The 16,862-nt window shown below is 38.7% G+C and overlaps 1 protein-coding gene across 1 annotated transcript in view; it reads right to left on the reverse strand.

Moving 5' to 3' along the window:
- Positions 1-16,862, reverse strand: part of LOC112908325 (phospholipid-transporting ATPase ABCA3-like) — a 135,188-nt gene that overhangs the window by 31,317 nt on the left and 87,009 nt on the right. Inside the window, exon 18 of the mRNA XM_072751292.1 lies at positions 9,668-9,872. Within this exon, the coding sequence (XP_072607393.1) occupies positions 9,668-9,872 (205 nt within the window). The remainder of the gene's footprint in view (positions 1-9,667; positions 9,873-16,862) is intronic.

The following is a 16,862-nucleotide window of genomic DNA, read 5'->3' on the forward strand; positions in this document are numbered from 1 at the left end:
CTTACTACCAAAGCTAAAGTAATCAAGATGGGGGTGGTACTGAAACAAGGACATACAGATCAATTAAATACAAGTGAGAGTTCAGAAATAGACCCATACTTCTGAGGTTAACCTGTTTCAACAAGAGTGCTAAGTTAATTAAGTGGGGAAATGGAGTAGTCTGGAGTAGTCTTTTAAACAAATGGTGCTGGAATAACTGGATATCCATACACAAAAGAATCAAAGAATCAAACTAGAACCCTGTCTCACACCATATACAGAAATCAACTTACAAGAGAATCAACAATCTAAATATAAAGGCTATGACAATAAATCTCTAGGGGGAAACATTGGGTAAATCTCTTTGACCTCTGATTAAGCAATGATTTTTCTTTGACACCTAAGCTGTACAAACAACCAAAGAAACAATGGGTAAGCTGGACTTCATCAAAATGAAACACTACTGTGTATCAAAGGACACAAGTAAGAAAGTGAGAATACAGCCCTGGGAGAAAATATTTACAAGCCTATCAAAGAAGGGTCTGTTTTCCAGAACACATAAAGACAAATAACCCGATTTCAAATGGGCAAAGTACTTGAATAGACATTTCTATGAAGAAGGTATACAAATGAACAATGGGTACATGAAAAGATGCTCAACATCACTGGTAACAGTAGAGAAATGCAAATTGAAACAACAATGTGATATAACTTCATACTTACTAGAAAGGCTATATAATTTTTAAAAAATGGAAAATAACAATTGTTGGAGAAGATATGGAGGAACTGGAACCCTTCTACATTGCTGTGCAAAATAGTCCTTGCTTCTATGGAGACTTGATAATACCTGATTTCCATGTCAGTAGATTTTACCAGAAATATTTCTCTTCTATTTTTTTCCACCTCACCTCATCTCCTAAAGTTTATTGTCATACAGTTTATAGTTCTGAACACTGAGCTTCCCTTTGAGGCCATTGACTACTCTTCTAGGTAATATCTGGCTTACTAAGTATTCCTTCTCACTCTGCCCACTCTCACCAAGATAAGATATTTTCAAAATTAGCTAATAAATGATACAATACCACCACGGGGATTTCTAAAGTTAAAATGAATGTTTACCCTTTCAACAAACCTCAGTACTGTTTGCCTTTCTCTTTACTTCTTTTCTGGCTCTTTTTTCTGTTGTACAGCACTTTATCATTCAAATCACCACATTTATTTATTTATTTATTTAGCAGTTGAGTTCCTCTATATGCAGATACTGTATTAGATATTGGAGAATGGATGTCATCCATTCCTTCAAATAAATTTTGGGTGGATGAGTATGAGTGATTACCAGTAGTGGAGGTGGTGGGAGGTAACAAAAGTAATTGTAATACAAATACTTCCCCTGGAGGTTCTTTTCCAAAGAACTTCCAAAGGTTCTTTTCCAAATGCATTTTGCAATGAGGGAACACAAGCTGTGAATCCCAGTTCTACACCATAAACGTTGTTTGGCATAAGCCATCTTCCTCGACAGGAGTATAAAAACTGAGAACTTGAGGTTATGAAGATTTAAAATAATGTAATTACATACCATGTGGTTGATTGTTAGTAGCTCTTATATCTGACAGCTACTCTAAACTTACCTTAGCTTTGCTTTTGAGGTTTTATTATATTTACAAAGTTTTTCTCCCAGTCTTACAAAATGATTTATGTACTGAACATGTGTCTTGACTCTCCTTTGGAATAAGGGCTGACTTCCCACATATCTCATGCGCTAAGCCCAAGACTAATTTCTTAAGCTTAGGAACCCCACGGATACTGTGAAAATGAACAAAGGGAAGCCTCACTAAAGTGGAGTCAGGAGGACAGCAGGGGTAACTCTCACACCCTACCACTCTGTCAATGACAAGAAGTATCAATCATAGATCCAAAAGAAGAATCCTCAAAGGCAAGAATCATAAATTACAGACCCCAACAACAGTAACAAAAATGTACATTGTGTCTCCTATATGAAATTGATGACCCCTGCATTTTGGCCAATGAGAAACAGTCATCACCCTGAACTCTTGTTTCTCTCTGATGGACTTGTTTAAACAATTCCTCTTAAATAATGTTCCTCTCTAAAATAATGTTTGTGAGACTTGCCTATGGTTTGCTGTCACTTGCTTGTTCTATATTGCAGTTCTCTGCCATTCCCCAATTCACCCATTTTTTTTTTTTGCTGGAAAAATTAGCAGTTTTATGTTTAAGGTTAATAATACTTACTTTCTGTACTACAGTTTAGGTAGACAGGAGGTTTATTTCCAGAGCACCATTTCTTAATCTGGTAGAAAGTAAAATAGTCATTGATACACTTCGCAAGGTTGTAATTGGGAAAGAACAGTAATGAGTTAAGTATGAAGTCTCTGGTGGCTCTGGAGATCCTATGTTGAACTTCTAAAAAAGATGATAAGATTAGATTTCATTATAGGAAATGAACTACCCTGAAAAGAATAAATCCCCAAGGATGATCCAACAAAGCTCAGGAATTAAAAAACAGATGATTATATTCAAGAACACTAATTATTTCCCAATAAGTTTGTTAACTGACATCCAGTGACATACTTTGTGTTGATAATTGCGGAGTTCTGAAAAGTCTCTTTGGTGAAGTGGGTGTGCATGTGATAAGACTTCCTGGCACCTGATAAGGAGAGGAAACCACCACTATTTTTTTTTTTTTTTTACATTTCTAATCCCAATTGATCAAGTAAGGAAATAAAGAGAAGTTGGAGATATAGCCTAGAATTCAACAGTAGAGAACAGATAGGGAAATTATGACATCTTTGAGAGGAGAAAAATCTTCAAGGGAACCAGCTGATAGATAACTACTATAGAGATAGTTAATGCTCCAGAATGTATTTACTATGAACAGTTATTAGAGACTAAGTTCCTGGAGATATCCTTAATTTATGAATTGATATGGAATTTTTATCATGAATTCAGTTTTTTAGAAAGAAGATAAAAGGCTAGCTTAAACAGAAACTTCATGGAAGATACTGTGGGCAAAAAGATAGCCAAGAAGTGAAACTTCAAGTGTCCAAGTCATGGTGATTCTATTCATTGTAGATTTTAAATTGATAAAGACACAAATTGTTGATCCAAGTTAAAAAATTCAGGATATTGGCTAATTGAACAGATGCCAAGTTCCTTGCAACTTATTAACTGGAAAATTAAGGTCAACAGATGCTGTCAATAACCTTAAGTCAAAGTTACCTTTGATGCTTGCTTACCTTCAAGAACACTTGCTTTCATCTATTTGTTGGCCTCTGCCAATTCCATAATTTCCTTTCAGTTCATTATTTTTGGCACAGTATCACTCGTAATGTTTGTTCTGCTCCTCAAAAGTGAAAGTCTCTTTTGACTTTCTAATTGCCAAATCTACTGGCTTCCTTTTTGTTCTCATCCTACTCCACATTACTCTTTGCAACATAATCCTCCCAAAAAAGTCTTTCAAAAACTTTCTAAAACAGTAATTTATTCCTATTCTTACTCTTAAACAACAATTACTCTCTAGTCCCCTAAATGATCATTTCATTTTAGATTAGGGCTCACAGACTCAAATGAGTCTCCCTCACAACACAAAGTATTCTTTAAACAAGTGTACAAAAATATACAAACACTTGCTTTCCATGCTTTGGGTATTCCTTTGAGAGAATGAGTGCTAAGGCATATCTGTTAACAAGTTTTTTCATCTGCTATGCAGAAGCTTAACTCTTACACATGTGAAATATTCATTCTCAAAGGAAGTTACAGGCTATTCTTTTGTGGCCAGTGAAGGGCTAAGGGAACAAGGCAGGAGCCAGTGTTTATGGTGCAACAGAAAGGGAGGATGTGGGAAATTATTCAGGCCAGCTGAAATGCACATTGGAGAGTGAATTAACAACTGCATTTACAATGGCCGTTTTAGTAACTATCTCTCCAAATCTCAAAATCAGAGAAGGAAAATGAGAAAATACACATTCAAGAGTACTGTAGAAAACAGTCCTGGAAGGGAGGGAAGCTGGCTTAGATAATTATATGGACATCAGATGCATATAGAGATTTTCTTCCTGGAAAATCTTGTTAGGTTGCTCACAATCTTGTGACTTTTCATTTAATTTAGGGAAAAAAAGCCACACTGCAAAGCCTTCCTTGAACAAAACTGTCAGCCTCTCCCAAGGACTCAAGGTTCCTCTCCATTCTTCCTTCTCTTCATCTCACTACAAACTGCCATAACATCAAGGGAAAACACTTTTAAAGATAATAATGGCTTCATATAGTTGAGATAGAATTTATTCTAACTTTCTGAGGACTGCTCTTCTAAAATGAAAGCTGCTTTTTTTTGTTCTCTCTGTCTGACAGGTGAGTCTCAGGAAAAATGTTCCTAAAATTCCCCATATCTGTTGCAAAACAAATTATTTAAGTCATGCCATGGAGTTACTAGAGGTGGGGATAGAGCGGAGGAAACTTGTCAAAGGACTTGTAGGTCAGGTTCAGTCCCATCAGTTCAGCATGAAGATCCCAGCTCTAACAAGGCGCCCAGAATATCATAGGCACTCAAATGTTATGAACCTATGTCAAGTACAGGATTTTCCCAAAACCTAAAACTTAATTGTCTATTAATATCCTTAGTTCACTCCTACTTATTTATTTACTGCTGCTTTCTGGGGAAAGAGAAATTTTGTAAAGTCCTTACCCTTACCAAATTGCAATGTGGCATCTATGAGGGTACTGAAAATGCCTGAAAGGTAGTTGAATAGGACAAGTTTGATGTAGGCAGAAGTACTTTTAGTAAACAAGAAGCTCAGCAGATACATGAGGGGAATGGCAGACCAGCCATACAGCATGAAGATCAGCATTGTGTCCAGAAAATGGTAATCTGTGATGTAAATATCCAATTGGCAGAATTTAAATGCTCCCTGAAACACAGAGAGCATAGAGATAAAGGCAAGTAAAAAATAATACAAGCCAGAATGTTTAGAGAAGGAGATAGCAAGTCTTATCACTATTTAGCATGGACATATTCATTAATTGAATCAATTAGCCTCTAAAAAAAAGCTCCAGCTTAGGAGCATAAAGGTAGGATACTCCTACCTCTACTTCACCAAAGGACAGTCCAATGAGCAAACCACCACAATTCCCTTAATTTTTTTCTACCTGGAATTGTTTTTAGCTTATTTATTTTTATTAAAATTAAAAAAATTAAGTTCAATTAGCCAACATATAGTACATATCATCTAACTGATGTACAAACTGATATCACCAGTTTCAGATATAGTGTTCAATAATTTATCAGTTGTGTATAACACCCAGTGATGGAATATTTTTTTAATTAATAGTCAGTATACTTTCCCCTAATAATCCTAATAACTCTCACCTTTCCCAGAAAGTAGGTTATTTCTGTAGAAAGCCTATTTCTCTAAAGATTTTTTCTTATCTCTGGTTATACCTTATCTATCATACCTTTGAACTGGGTCCCCTACTCACATCACATTGACCCAAGGAACTCTGGGGCTTCCTTCTTATATTTTTCTAATTGAAATTTAAAAACAGACACTGAAGCATAAACTTAGAGGGACTTAAATTGAATGAATGATGATGGTGGAGATAAATCTGTAGTTGTTAAAGCAAATTTCTAGAAATCAGTATCTCACTAGTAAATACAGTTTCTCTACAAATGTCAGGGTTGTCTCTTTGGGCAGTTACATAATTATATAGCAGGACAACCAAGAAGCAAATAACACAGTTAAGCTAAGAATTGTTATGCAATTGTGATGTCCTTGGTTGTGATAGCAGTAGCAAAAGAAGACTGGTAGATCTTAGTTGAATTCAATACCTATAGTTGGTTTGTTTCTGAATAAGCATACTGTAAACCTAAACTGAATAGAGTGAAGTACCCAAATACAAGTCATATGATCTAACAATCCCTGTGTTTGAATGCTTAAAATCCTTGAAAGCCACAGATCAAAACTTATTTCAAAGAAAAGTCAAATTCCTACTTGGATAAATGATATATTCTGTTCTTGGACAAGAAGACTGTGAATATGCAGGTTCTATGAAAATTGATCTATAAATAAACATGCAAACAAAGTTTCAAGTAAATATTTTTTTAAAGAATATTTTTGTTTATTTGAGAGAGAGGGTGAGAGAAAGAGAGAGAGAGAGAATGAGTAGGGGTAGAGGGAGAGGGACAAGCAGACTTCCTGCTGAGCAGGGAGTCTGGTGTGGGGCTTGACCCCAGGACTCTGGGATCATGAGATCATGACCTGAGCCAAAGGCAGATGCCCAACCAACTGAGCCACTGAGGTGCCCCTATATTTGTTATTAATTTTTTTTATAACATGGTGCTGTAACATTGGGTGCATAAATATTTGCAAGTGTTAGATCTTCTTGTTGGATTGTCCCCTTTACTATGATAGAGACCTTCTTCATCTCATTACAGTCTTTGGTTTAGTGTCTAGTTTTTCAGATATAAGTATTGCTACTCCAGCTTTCTTTTGACATCTATTTGCATGAAAAATGTTTCTAGATCCCTTCACTTTCAATATGTAGGTGTCTTTAGGTCTAAAACAAGTCTCGGGATCCCTGGGTGGCGCAGCGGTTTGGTGCCTGCCTTTGACCCAGGGCGCGATCCTGGAGACCCGGGATCGAATCCCACGTCGGGCTCCCTGCATGGAGCCTGCTTCTCCCTCTGCCTGTGTCTCTGCCTCTCTCTCTCTCTGTGACTATCATAAATAAATAAAAATTTAAAAAAAAAATAAATAAAACAAGTCTCTTGTAGGCAGCATATAGATAGCCCTTTTTAAAAAAAATTCATTCTGACACTCGGGGTCTTTTGATTGGAGCATTTAGTCCATTTACATTCAGAGTAATTGTTGATAGATATGTATTTTTTGCTATTTTATTATTTTCTGTTGTTTCTGGAGATTTTCTTTGGTCCTTTCTTTCCTTCACCATTTTTGGTCTTTTCTTTCCACTCAAAGCATCCTCTTTAATATTTCTGGCAGGGGCAGTTTAGTGGGCACAAACTTCTTTAGTTTCTGCTTGTCTGGGAAACTTTTTATCTTTCCTTCTATTCTTAATGATAGCCTTGCTGGATAGACTATTCTTGGCTGCAGATATTCCCCATCAGTATGTTGAATATATCATGCTACTTCCTTATGGCTTGCCATGATTCTGTTGAAAGATTTGCTAGCTTTATGTGTTTTTCCTTGTATGTTAAGAACTTCTTTTGTCTTTCTGCTTTTAAGATTTTTCTTTATCACTCTATTTTGCAAATTTAATTACAATATATCTTGGTATTGGAATGCTTTTGCTGATTTTGATGGGAGTTCTCTGTGCTTCCTGGATTTGGATGTCTGTTTCCTTCCCCAGATTAGGGAAATTTTCAGCTATTATTTTGTCACATAAATTTTCTACCCCCGTTTCTTTCTCTTCTTCTTCTGGGACTCCTATAATACAAACGTTTTAATGTTTGATGGAGTCACTGAGTTCCCTAAGTCTATTTTCATGTTCCATAATTCTTTCTTTCTTTTTGTTCATTTAATATTCTGTATTACTAATTCATTTCACTGCTTCTTCTAGCCTACTGTTCATTACATCAAGCCTGTTTCCAATCCCAGTTACTGCATTCTTCATTTCTTTTTTAATACTTCTATTTGGTAAGGGTATCCTTGATGTCTTCCATTCTTTTGCAAGCCCAGCAAATATCCTTATGATTGTTGCTTTAAATTCTCCATCAGGCATGTTACATCTGTTTCCCTTCAATTTCTTGCTGTGGTCTCATCTTGTTTCATTTGGGATGAATTCCTCCATCTTGGCATTTTGTCTAAATCATTACCTTCTTCTTTGTGTTAGAAAAGCCTGTTGTTTCCTGCTCCTGAGAGTAAATGGCTTTATGAAGAAGAGATCATGTAGTGCCCAGAGCCTGGTGTTCAACGTCTCTGGTGTGAGCTGTGTGTGCCCTGCTGTTGTGTTTTGTGTGCACCATCCTTCAGGCCAGTTGTCTGCAGAAGCTCTCCTTGTCTGCAGTGGGTAATGTTTGGTTCTTGGTCAGAATGTGATGAGTTTTAAGTAGGTGTGCTTTAGTCTGCTTATAAATGAAACCTGATACCAGTTCCACAAGAACTGAAACCCAGCAGAACTCTTTGATTGGGAATTGTGGTATGGTCAGAGGTTTCTGCTGTCATCTGGGGAAGGTGCTCACTGTACTAAGACTGAGGCATGCTTGACTGAGAAGGGCAGTCCCACCAGAGCGCAGGGGCGTGGGACTTGTTGTAAGCAAGTTAGGCAGCCTGTGGGGGCAACTCTGCCCTGCTTCCTGAAGGTGGCTGTGTGTATATGATGAGGGGCAGGGGAGTGAAATAGTGACAGCCAGCTCCTTTGTCTCCAGGAGAGGTGTCTCTGTGAATCCTGCCTCTCAGGGAACTACTCAAGAAGAGCAAATGATCACCCCCCGTGCTGTCTGCCTCTGGATCGTTTGCCTGCCTTCTTTCCAGGAGCAGTGTAGTGTCTTCCAGGCTCTATCCCTGTCAAGCCTGCTGATCTTTAAAACTCTAGGCTTTAGAGATGTGATATGGGCAGGGGTTTGTGCTGGTCCGCTGGGGAAGAAACCCACCATGCTGGACTGAGGCAAGCTTGACTGAGAAGGAAGGGCAGTCCCACAAGAGCCCATTGGGTGGGACTTTGTGTCAGCAAGTTAGCCAGTGGGTGTCAGCCCTGCACTGCTTCCCACAGGTGGCTCAGTGTTTTTCCTAAGAGGTGGGGAGGGAAGTGATGCCAGCCACCTCCTTTGTCCCTGGAGAGGTATCTCCATGAAGGTTGCTTCTCAGGGAGGTGTTCAGGGAGGTGCTCCATGAAGAGCAAATACTGTCACCCTTGTGTGTCCCAAGCATTCTTCAGACTGCCGTTTTCACCCATTCATGTGCTCCCACGTTTGCCTGCCTTCTCTCCAGGAGCAGGGCAGTGACTTCAGAGCTCTATCCTAGCCCAACCTACAGACATTTTAAAACTCCAGGCTGTAAGCCCAGATGGTTGCAAGAACTCACAAAAATAATCCACCCCTCCCCCTATTGTTTTCCCAGCAATGGCATTGGAGAAATGTTCTTCTTGTGCATTCCTGTGTGCTGTACTCTCTCTCACTCTTGTTTGTGACTATAGCTCCCTCCTATCCACAGTACCAGTGACCTGCCCCTACCATGTCTCCACACTTCTACCTTCTATGATGTAGCCTCTGCTCTCCCTTTAGTTGTGGAGTTTGTTCTATCAGTCTTCAGGTTGATTTTCTGAGTACTTCGAATTATTTGATAGTTATCTAGTTGTGTTCTTGGGAGCAGATGAGCTTAGCACCCTCCTCTCCTGCTGCCATCTTCTCTTAGAGTTGGTTTTTCTAAGGTCTCTCTCTTTGGTTTGCAAATGGCCACCTTTTGGCTGTGTCCTCAGATGACCTTTACTATGTGCATGAACACTTATGTCTTTTTGTATGTTCAAATATCCTCTTCTTAAAAAGGATACCAGTCAGATTGGATTAGGTCCTACCCTAACTATTTCATTCTAACTTAGTCACCTCTTTGAAGGCCCTATCTCCAAATACAGTTATGATTTGAGTTACATAATTAGAAAATAGGAATTTTCCAAGGGATATGGAAGGAAAATGAGGCCTCAAGAAAGTGTATCTAACACTTACCAGTAGTAAGCAGCAGGTAATGAAGAAGATGATGAAATCCCACAGTAGAGCAGAAAGCCAGTACACAGGGATGTAAACCCCACTCAAAAATTGGATGTGCTTTGCCTTAGTGACTTGTTCAGTCACTGTCAGGAGACAAAAGCCACTGATCAGAAGAGTCATGCCAAAATGTAGATTTAAGGCCACCTGGAGTCCATCTGCCAATCTATAGAAGAAGGAACAAAAGTAGATATATCAGGAAACCAATACAGCAGATAACATAAATTTCTATCAATAACTTTTTAATCATGTAAATGTAATCATATAGGTATCAAATTTAAGTGCATCTTAAATTAGGGGCACCTGGGTGGCTCAGTCAGTTAAGCATCTGCCTTCATGATCTCAGGAATCCTGGGATCTAGCCCTCTGTCCGGCTGCCTGTTCAGTAGGGAGTCTGCTTCTCCCTCTCACATGACCTTCCCCCTTGCTCCTGCTCTTGCTCACTCTCACTTTCTCAAATAAATAAATAAATACATAATCTTTTAAAAATGTCAAATTTTAATAAAAAGAATAACATACGTTCCACTTTGTTTTTTAGGCTTAGAGTAAGGCTGAGGTTTATTGAAGACTGTTATGGAAGCATTAGAGCCAGCAACTGTCATGAAAAGAATGTTGTCTAATATTGCCAAGGCCAGAGATGGTGAATGATATGCTTGATTGTTGAAAAGAGCAGTAAGAATTATTTTATTTGTCTTCACCTCAATGGAAAATGCAACAATGCATAAGTGAATACAATCTTCATTTTCCATTAAGTATTTCAGTAGGTCACCTAAGATGACGAAATAATGTTGGTCAGTTTATCCACAAAAGAGATCATCTACAAAGTTATGTTGGGGAAAGAAACAAATAATTTATTTGGTTCTCATCCCTTTCAATTTTCTTATAATGATTAATTCAAACGTTTGTCATTCTCCTCACGCACTCTACACTATTATTAAATTCCAAGCTCTCTCATTTCATAGCCTATGATCTGGATTCCTACTTCACTGAGAAAACACAGGCAACCTGGTATAGATTTTCTTGACTTATCTTAGATTCATAAGTACTTCCACTTACAGACTTTATTGCTTAAAGCAGAAAATTTTTCTCTGTGAAAATAAAAAAGCTGGATTAAAAAAAAATCACCTCTTTGAAGGTATTCAATACCTAAAAAAAGCAATCAACATATGGGGGATAAACCCTTAGAAGGAATGGAAATGCGCTGAATTGAGCCAAACATTCTATATCCTTTTTTCCTTTAAAGCATTTTAGATTTATAATTGATGGAATGCATTGGTAAATACTCAAACCTTCAGTGGGGCTCCTAAAGGGCTATACCCTAAGAGTAAGAGTGAGTAAGATATAGATGAGTTCTTACAAAAATTTTAACCCAATATTAAGTTACTTAAATCCTCAGTTAGATTTATATCTTCCCTTAATCTCATTGCCTTTCAGGAGTTAAATCTCCTCTGGAGCAGATAATCTCAAGTAAAGTATATATAATTTTCATATACAATATTTGGCATTCAATTAAATAAATCACTAGATATACTAAAAAACAGAACCAAGAAAAAGCACAGATAATAGAAACAGATCCATATATAAACTAGATATTAGAGACAGAATATTTTCCAGAGAACTGGAGTCCATAGGAAGAATCAAATACTTGTTAGAATTGATAAAGCACATAAATTACAATCAACATACAACTCATAAATCAATGTATAACTAATGGACACTAATGAGGAATAGACCGGAAACTGGAAGACAGTTTGATTAGAAAATACCCAGCTAAAAGCACAGTAAGAAAGAGAATGGGGAACAAAGATAAAACATAAATTAGCAATATTAGAAATGATACAGGGGAAATCACTACAGATCCTGCAGCCATCAAAAGGGTCTTAAAGGAATACTCTGAACAATTCTACAAACATAATTTGACAATTTAGATGAAATAGAACACTTCCTCAAAACACGCAAACCATCACAATTCTCCCAATATGTCATTTGAATAATTATAACTGTTAAGGAAATTAACCTCATAAGTTAAAAATTCCTCCCAAAAGAAATCTCCAGGTCTAGATGTTTCTCCAGAGAGCTTTATAAAATATTTAAGGAAGAATCAACACTATACACAATATTTTTCAGAAAATACAGGAGGAGGGAATGTTTTTGAATTCATTTTTTCAAGTATTACTCTGATAGAAAAATGATAAAAGTACCAAGAAAAAGGAAAATTACAGACCAACGTCTTTCACAAATATAACACCTCTTAACAAAGTATTAGAAAATAAAATTCAGCAATATATGAAAAGAATTACAACCATGGTCAAGTGGGGTGTCTTCCAGGGATTCAAGGCTGGTTTTATATTTAAAACTCTACCAATGTTACTCAGCATGTTTTAGGCTGAAAAATCATTAATAATCATATCAATCTATGCAGAAAAAAACACATGACAAAACTCCTAATCATTCATGAGAAAACTGAATAAAAGGTATAGTGATAGGGGTGGGGCAAGATGCTGGAGGAGTAGGGTCCCCAAGTCACCTCTCCCCACCAGTTTACCTAGCTAAATTTAAAATCATCCTGAAAACCTACGAATTCGACCTGAGATTTAAAGAGAGAACAGCTGGGGGATCCCTGGGTGGCTCAGCGGTTTAGCACCTGCCTTTGGCCCAGGGCGCGATCCTGGAGTCCTGGGATCCAGTCCCACGTCGGGCTCCTGCAGGGAGCCTGCTTCTCCCTCCTCCTGTGTCTCTGCCTCTCTCTCTATGTCTATCATAAATAAATAAATCTTAAAAGAGAGAGAGAGAGAGAATAGCTGGAATGCTACAGAGAGGAGTTTGCACTTCTAACAAGGTAGGAAGGCGATAAAAAAAAATTTTTTTAAATCAAGTGGGGGTGGGGCACCGAGAGGAGCTGGGCTAAAGCTGGTGGTGAGAGCCTCCAGGACAGAAAGCACAACACCGGAGAAACAGGAACTTTTAAAATCTGCACCGATTCTTCCCGGAAGCAGAGGTGCTCAGCAGGGAAACCGGCCAGAACCGCAGAAGCACTGGAGCCTCCAGGTTCCCGGGGTCACTAACAGAGGAGGTGCACCCTGGGGAAGAGCGTGGCACAGGCTGTGGGCCGGGTGCGATAAAGGGCTGGAGCGAGTCAGGCGGGGCCTCGGGAGAAGCTCAGGTGGTGGCTCCAGGCAGAGGGGGCTGCGCCCTGCTGCCTTCAGGAGCCGGAGCCCCAGGAGCACGATTCCACCAGCACAGGCCTCGGATCCCAGGGGGCCGGAGGACACAGCCCAGGATCCTGTGCTCCCCCCTGGGATAGGAGGGGAGGGCACAGGACAGCGAGGACTCTCCTGCTGCTGGGCACCCCCAATATGTGCAGATCAGCGCCCCCCATCCCTGGGAGCATCCAGACCTGTGAGGACTGGGAGACTGCGGTAGTTACTAAGGAAGCTGACTCCAGAGCTAGAAGGCTGGCCACCGCCAGTGTGGTGTTCCTCCTGGTGTCACCCTGTGCCAGGGATGGAGTGGGGGCCACCAGGGAACAGGGGCCTCACAGGATAAAGAGCTCCCACTGAGCTGTGAACACACCTGAGAATCAGCACAGCAGGCCCCTCCCACAGAAGACCAGTTGGAAGGACAGGGGAAGAGCAAATTCTTGGCTGAGCAGCACTGGAAACCTCCAGGGGAAGTCGAGGGATTTACAGTACATAGAACTGGAGGATACCCACATCTTGTTTTTTTTTTTTCTTCCTTTTTTCAGTACAACTCGTTTTTAGCCACTCTGCCCTGAGCAAAATGACTAGCAAGAAGAACTCACCACAAAAGAAAGAATCAGAAACTACTCTCTGCTACAGAGCTACAGAACTTGGATTACAATTCGATGTCAGAAAGCCAATTCAGAAGCACAATTATAAAGCTACTGGTGGCTCTGGAAAAAAGCATAAAGGATTCAAGAGACTTCATGACTGCAGAATTTAGATCTAATCAGGCGGAAATTAAAAATCAATTAAATGAGAGGCAATCCAAACTGGAGGTCCTAACGACGAGGTAGAACGAGTGAGTGACATAGAAGACAAGTTGATGGCAAGGAAGGAAGCTGAGGAAAAAAGAGAAAAACAATGAAAAGACCATGAGGATAGGTTAAGGGAAATAAATGACAGCCTCAGAAGGAAAAATCTATGTTTAATTGGGGTTCCAGAGGGTGCTGAAAGGAACAGAGGACCAGAAAGCATATTTGAACAAATCATAGCTGAGAACTTCCCTAATTTGGGGAGGGAAACAGGCATTCAGATCTAGGAGACAGAGAGATCCCCCCCAAAATCAATAAAAACCATTCAACACCTCACATTTAATAGTGAAACTTGCAAATTCCAAAGGTAAAGAGAAAATTCTTAAAGCAGCGAGAGATACATGATCCCTAGCTTATATGGGGAGAAATATTAGATTAACATCAGACCTCTCCACAGAGACCTGGCAGGGCAGAAAGGGCTGGCAGGATATGTTCAGGGTCCTATGAGAAGAACATGCAGCCAAGAATACTTTACCCAGCAAGGCTCTCATTCAGAATAGGAGAGATGAAGAGCTTCCAAGATAGGCAGAAACTGAAAGAATATCTGACCACCAAACCAGCTCTGCAAGAAATATTAAGGGGGACTCTGTAAAAGAAAGAGGATGCCCAAAGGAATAATCCACAAAAACAGGGACTGAATAGGTATTATGATGACACTAAATTCATATCTTTAAATAGTAACTCTGAACATGAATGGGCTTAATGATCTCATCAAAAGACGCAGGGTTTCAGACTGGATAAAAAAGCAAGACATCTATTTGCTTTCTACAAGAGACTCATTTTAGACATAAGGACACCTACAGCCTGAAAATGAAAGGTTGGAGAACCATTTACCACTCAAATTGTCCTCAAAAAGAAAGGGGTAGGAATCCTCATATTAGATAAAGTTTATCCCAAAGACTGTAGTAAGAGATGAAGAGGGACATTATATCATACTTAAAAGGTCTATCCATTAAGAGGACCTAACAATCATGATATTTATGCCCCGAATGTGGGAGCTGCCAAGTATATCAATTAATAACCAATATAAAGACATACTTAGATAATAATACACTAATAGTAGGAGACTTCAACACAGCACTTTCTGCAAATGACAGATATTCTAAGCACAACATCTCCAAAGAAACAAGGGCCTTAAATGATACACTGGACCAGATATACACTTTCACAGATATTTATAGAACTTTCCATCCAAATGCAACTGAATACACATTCTTCTCAAGTGCACATGGAACTTTCTCCAGAGCAGACCACATACTAGGTCACAAATCAGATGTTAACCAGTACCAAAAGATTGGGATTGTCAAAAACCAAGTGGGTGGGGCGGAATGAAAATTCCTTCAATGGATGAATGGTTAAGTAAACTGTGTTACAACCCCATGATGGCATAGTCCATAGCAATGATGGAATGAATAATGGATAGACATGATACCAGATGTTGAGTGAAATGCCAATCCCAGAAGTGTACATATTATATGATTCCATTTTTATGTCATTCTTAAAATGATTAAACTATATAAGTGATCCTTGTGGTGAACAAAATGTTCTGTACTAATGTCAATATCCTGCTGGAGATATTGTGGTATAGTTTTGCAAGATGTTGCCATTGTTATGTAAGATCACTCAGTATTATTTTTCACAACAGTAAGTTGACAATTATCTCACAATAAAAAGCTGAAGTGTTAAATTCAGTGTTAATGGTTCTTATTCTCCTCCACTTCTAAAGAGAAAACAAAATCTACTTTAGTTCTCTTCAGATATATTTCAAATCTCTTTTCTCCTTCTTTCACAGCCTTAACCTCTCTTGCCTAGATTATCACAATTCTATCCCAGTTGACTTCATTGACATTGGATCTGTCCCCTTTGGAATCATTCCCTCACATTTAATTCAATTTAGTAAGACTATGTTTAATTATACACTCATTGATTGTATGCCAGAATTTAGGTTAGGATCTAGAAATATAAAAGAAGTTGTGGCCTCTCCCTAATTAGTTTGAGAGACGCATGAAAAATGTGTTATTGCAATTCTGTGAGGTAAATTCCAAAAAAAAGAGGTATTCATCTAAATTGTGGATGAAGAGAAAATGTATACTTCTGTTTGGGAGGGCGGTGGTATTTTTCAGTTATTATAAGTTCATATCCTTTCTAAAGCACAGACCCATTCATTTTATGGCTTTGACTAAAAAGTTAGCAGGGATTTCCCTGTATTAAATGCATGTACTATTTGAGAAGAAACCTAGAGATGAGAAATTACCTAGAAATCTATTTCCTCCCTAGTAAATATTTTATTTTTTCCTTAAGATTTATTTATTTGAGGAGAGAGACTGCATGAGTGGGAAAGGCAGATAGAGAGGGAGAGAGATTCCCAGACACACTCCACACTGAGTATGGAGCCTGACATGGGGCTCATTGCACAACCACGATTACAAACTGAGCTGAAACCAAGTGTCGGATGCTCAACCCACAGCGCCACACAGTTGCTACCCAAAACATTTTCTTGTAGTTTGGGGAAAAGAGAGAGCAAGTAATAAAGGATTTCTTGCTCTATCTTTATCCTAAAAAATTCAGTTAAAAATGGCATACAGGTTAGAATAGAGAGAACTCATATGAAATTAGAATTCAGTTATACAAGGTTCTGTGGCTAAAATAATGAGAGCACAACTTAGAAAAGTACATGTAAATTTCAATTTATTATTTTTTATACTAAATTTATTTTTTATTGGTGTTCAATTTGCCAACTTACAGAATAACACCCACTGCTCATCCCAAAAGTGCCCCAGTCAGTGCCCGTCACCCATTCACCCCCACTCCCCACCGTCCTCCCTTCCACCACCCCTAGTTCGTTTACCAGAGTTAGGAGTCTTTATGTTCTGTCTCCCTTTCTGATATTTCCCACAAACTTCTTCTCCCTTCCCTTATATTCCCTTTCACTATTATTTATATTCCCCAAATGAATGAGAACATATAACGTTTGTCCTTCTCCGATTGACTTATTTCACTCAGCATAATACCCTCCAGTTCCATCCACGTTGAAGCAAATGGTGGGTATTTGTCATTTCTAATGGCTGAGTAATATTCCATTGTATACATAAACCACATCTT

This window comes from Vulpes vulpes, chromosome 3 (genome assembly GCF_048418805.1).
Source record: "Vulpes vulpes isolate BD-2025 chromosome 3, VulVul3, whole genome shotgun sequence".
NCBI lineage: Eukaryota > Metazoa > Chordata > Mammalia > Carnivora > Canidae > Vulpes > Vulpes vulpes.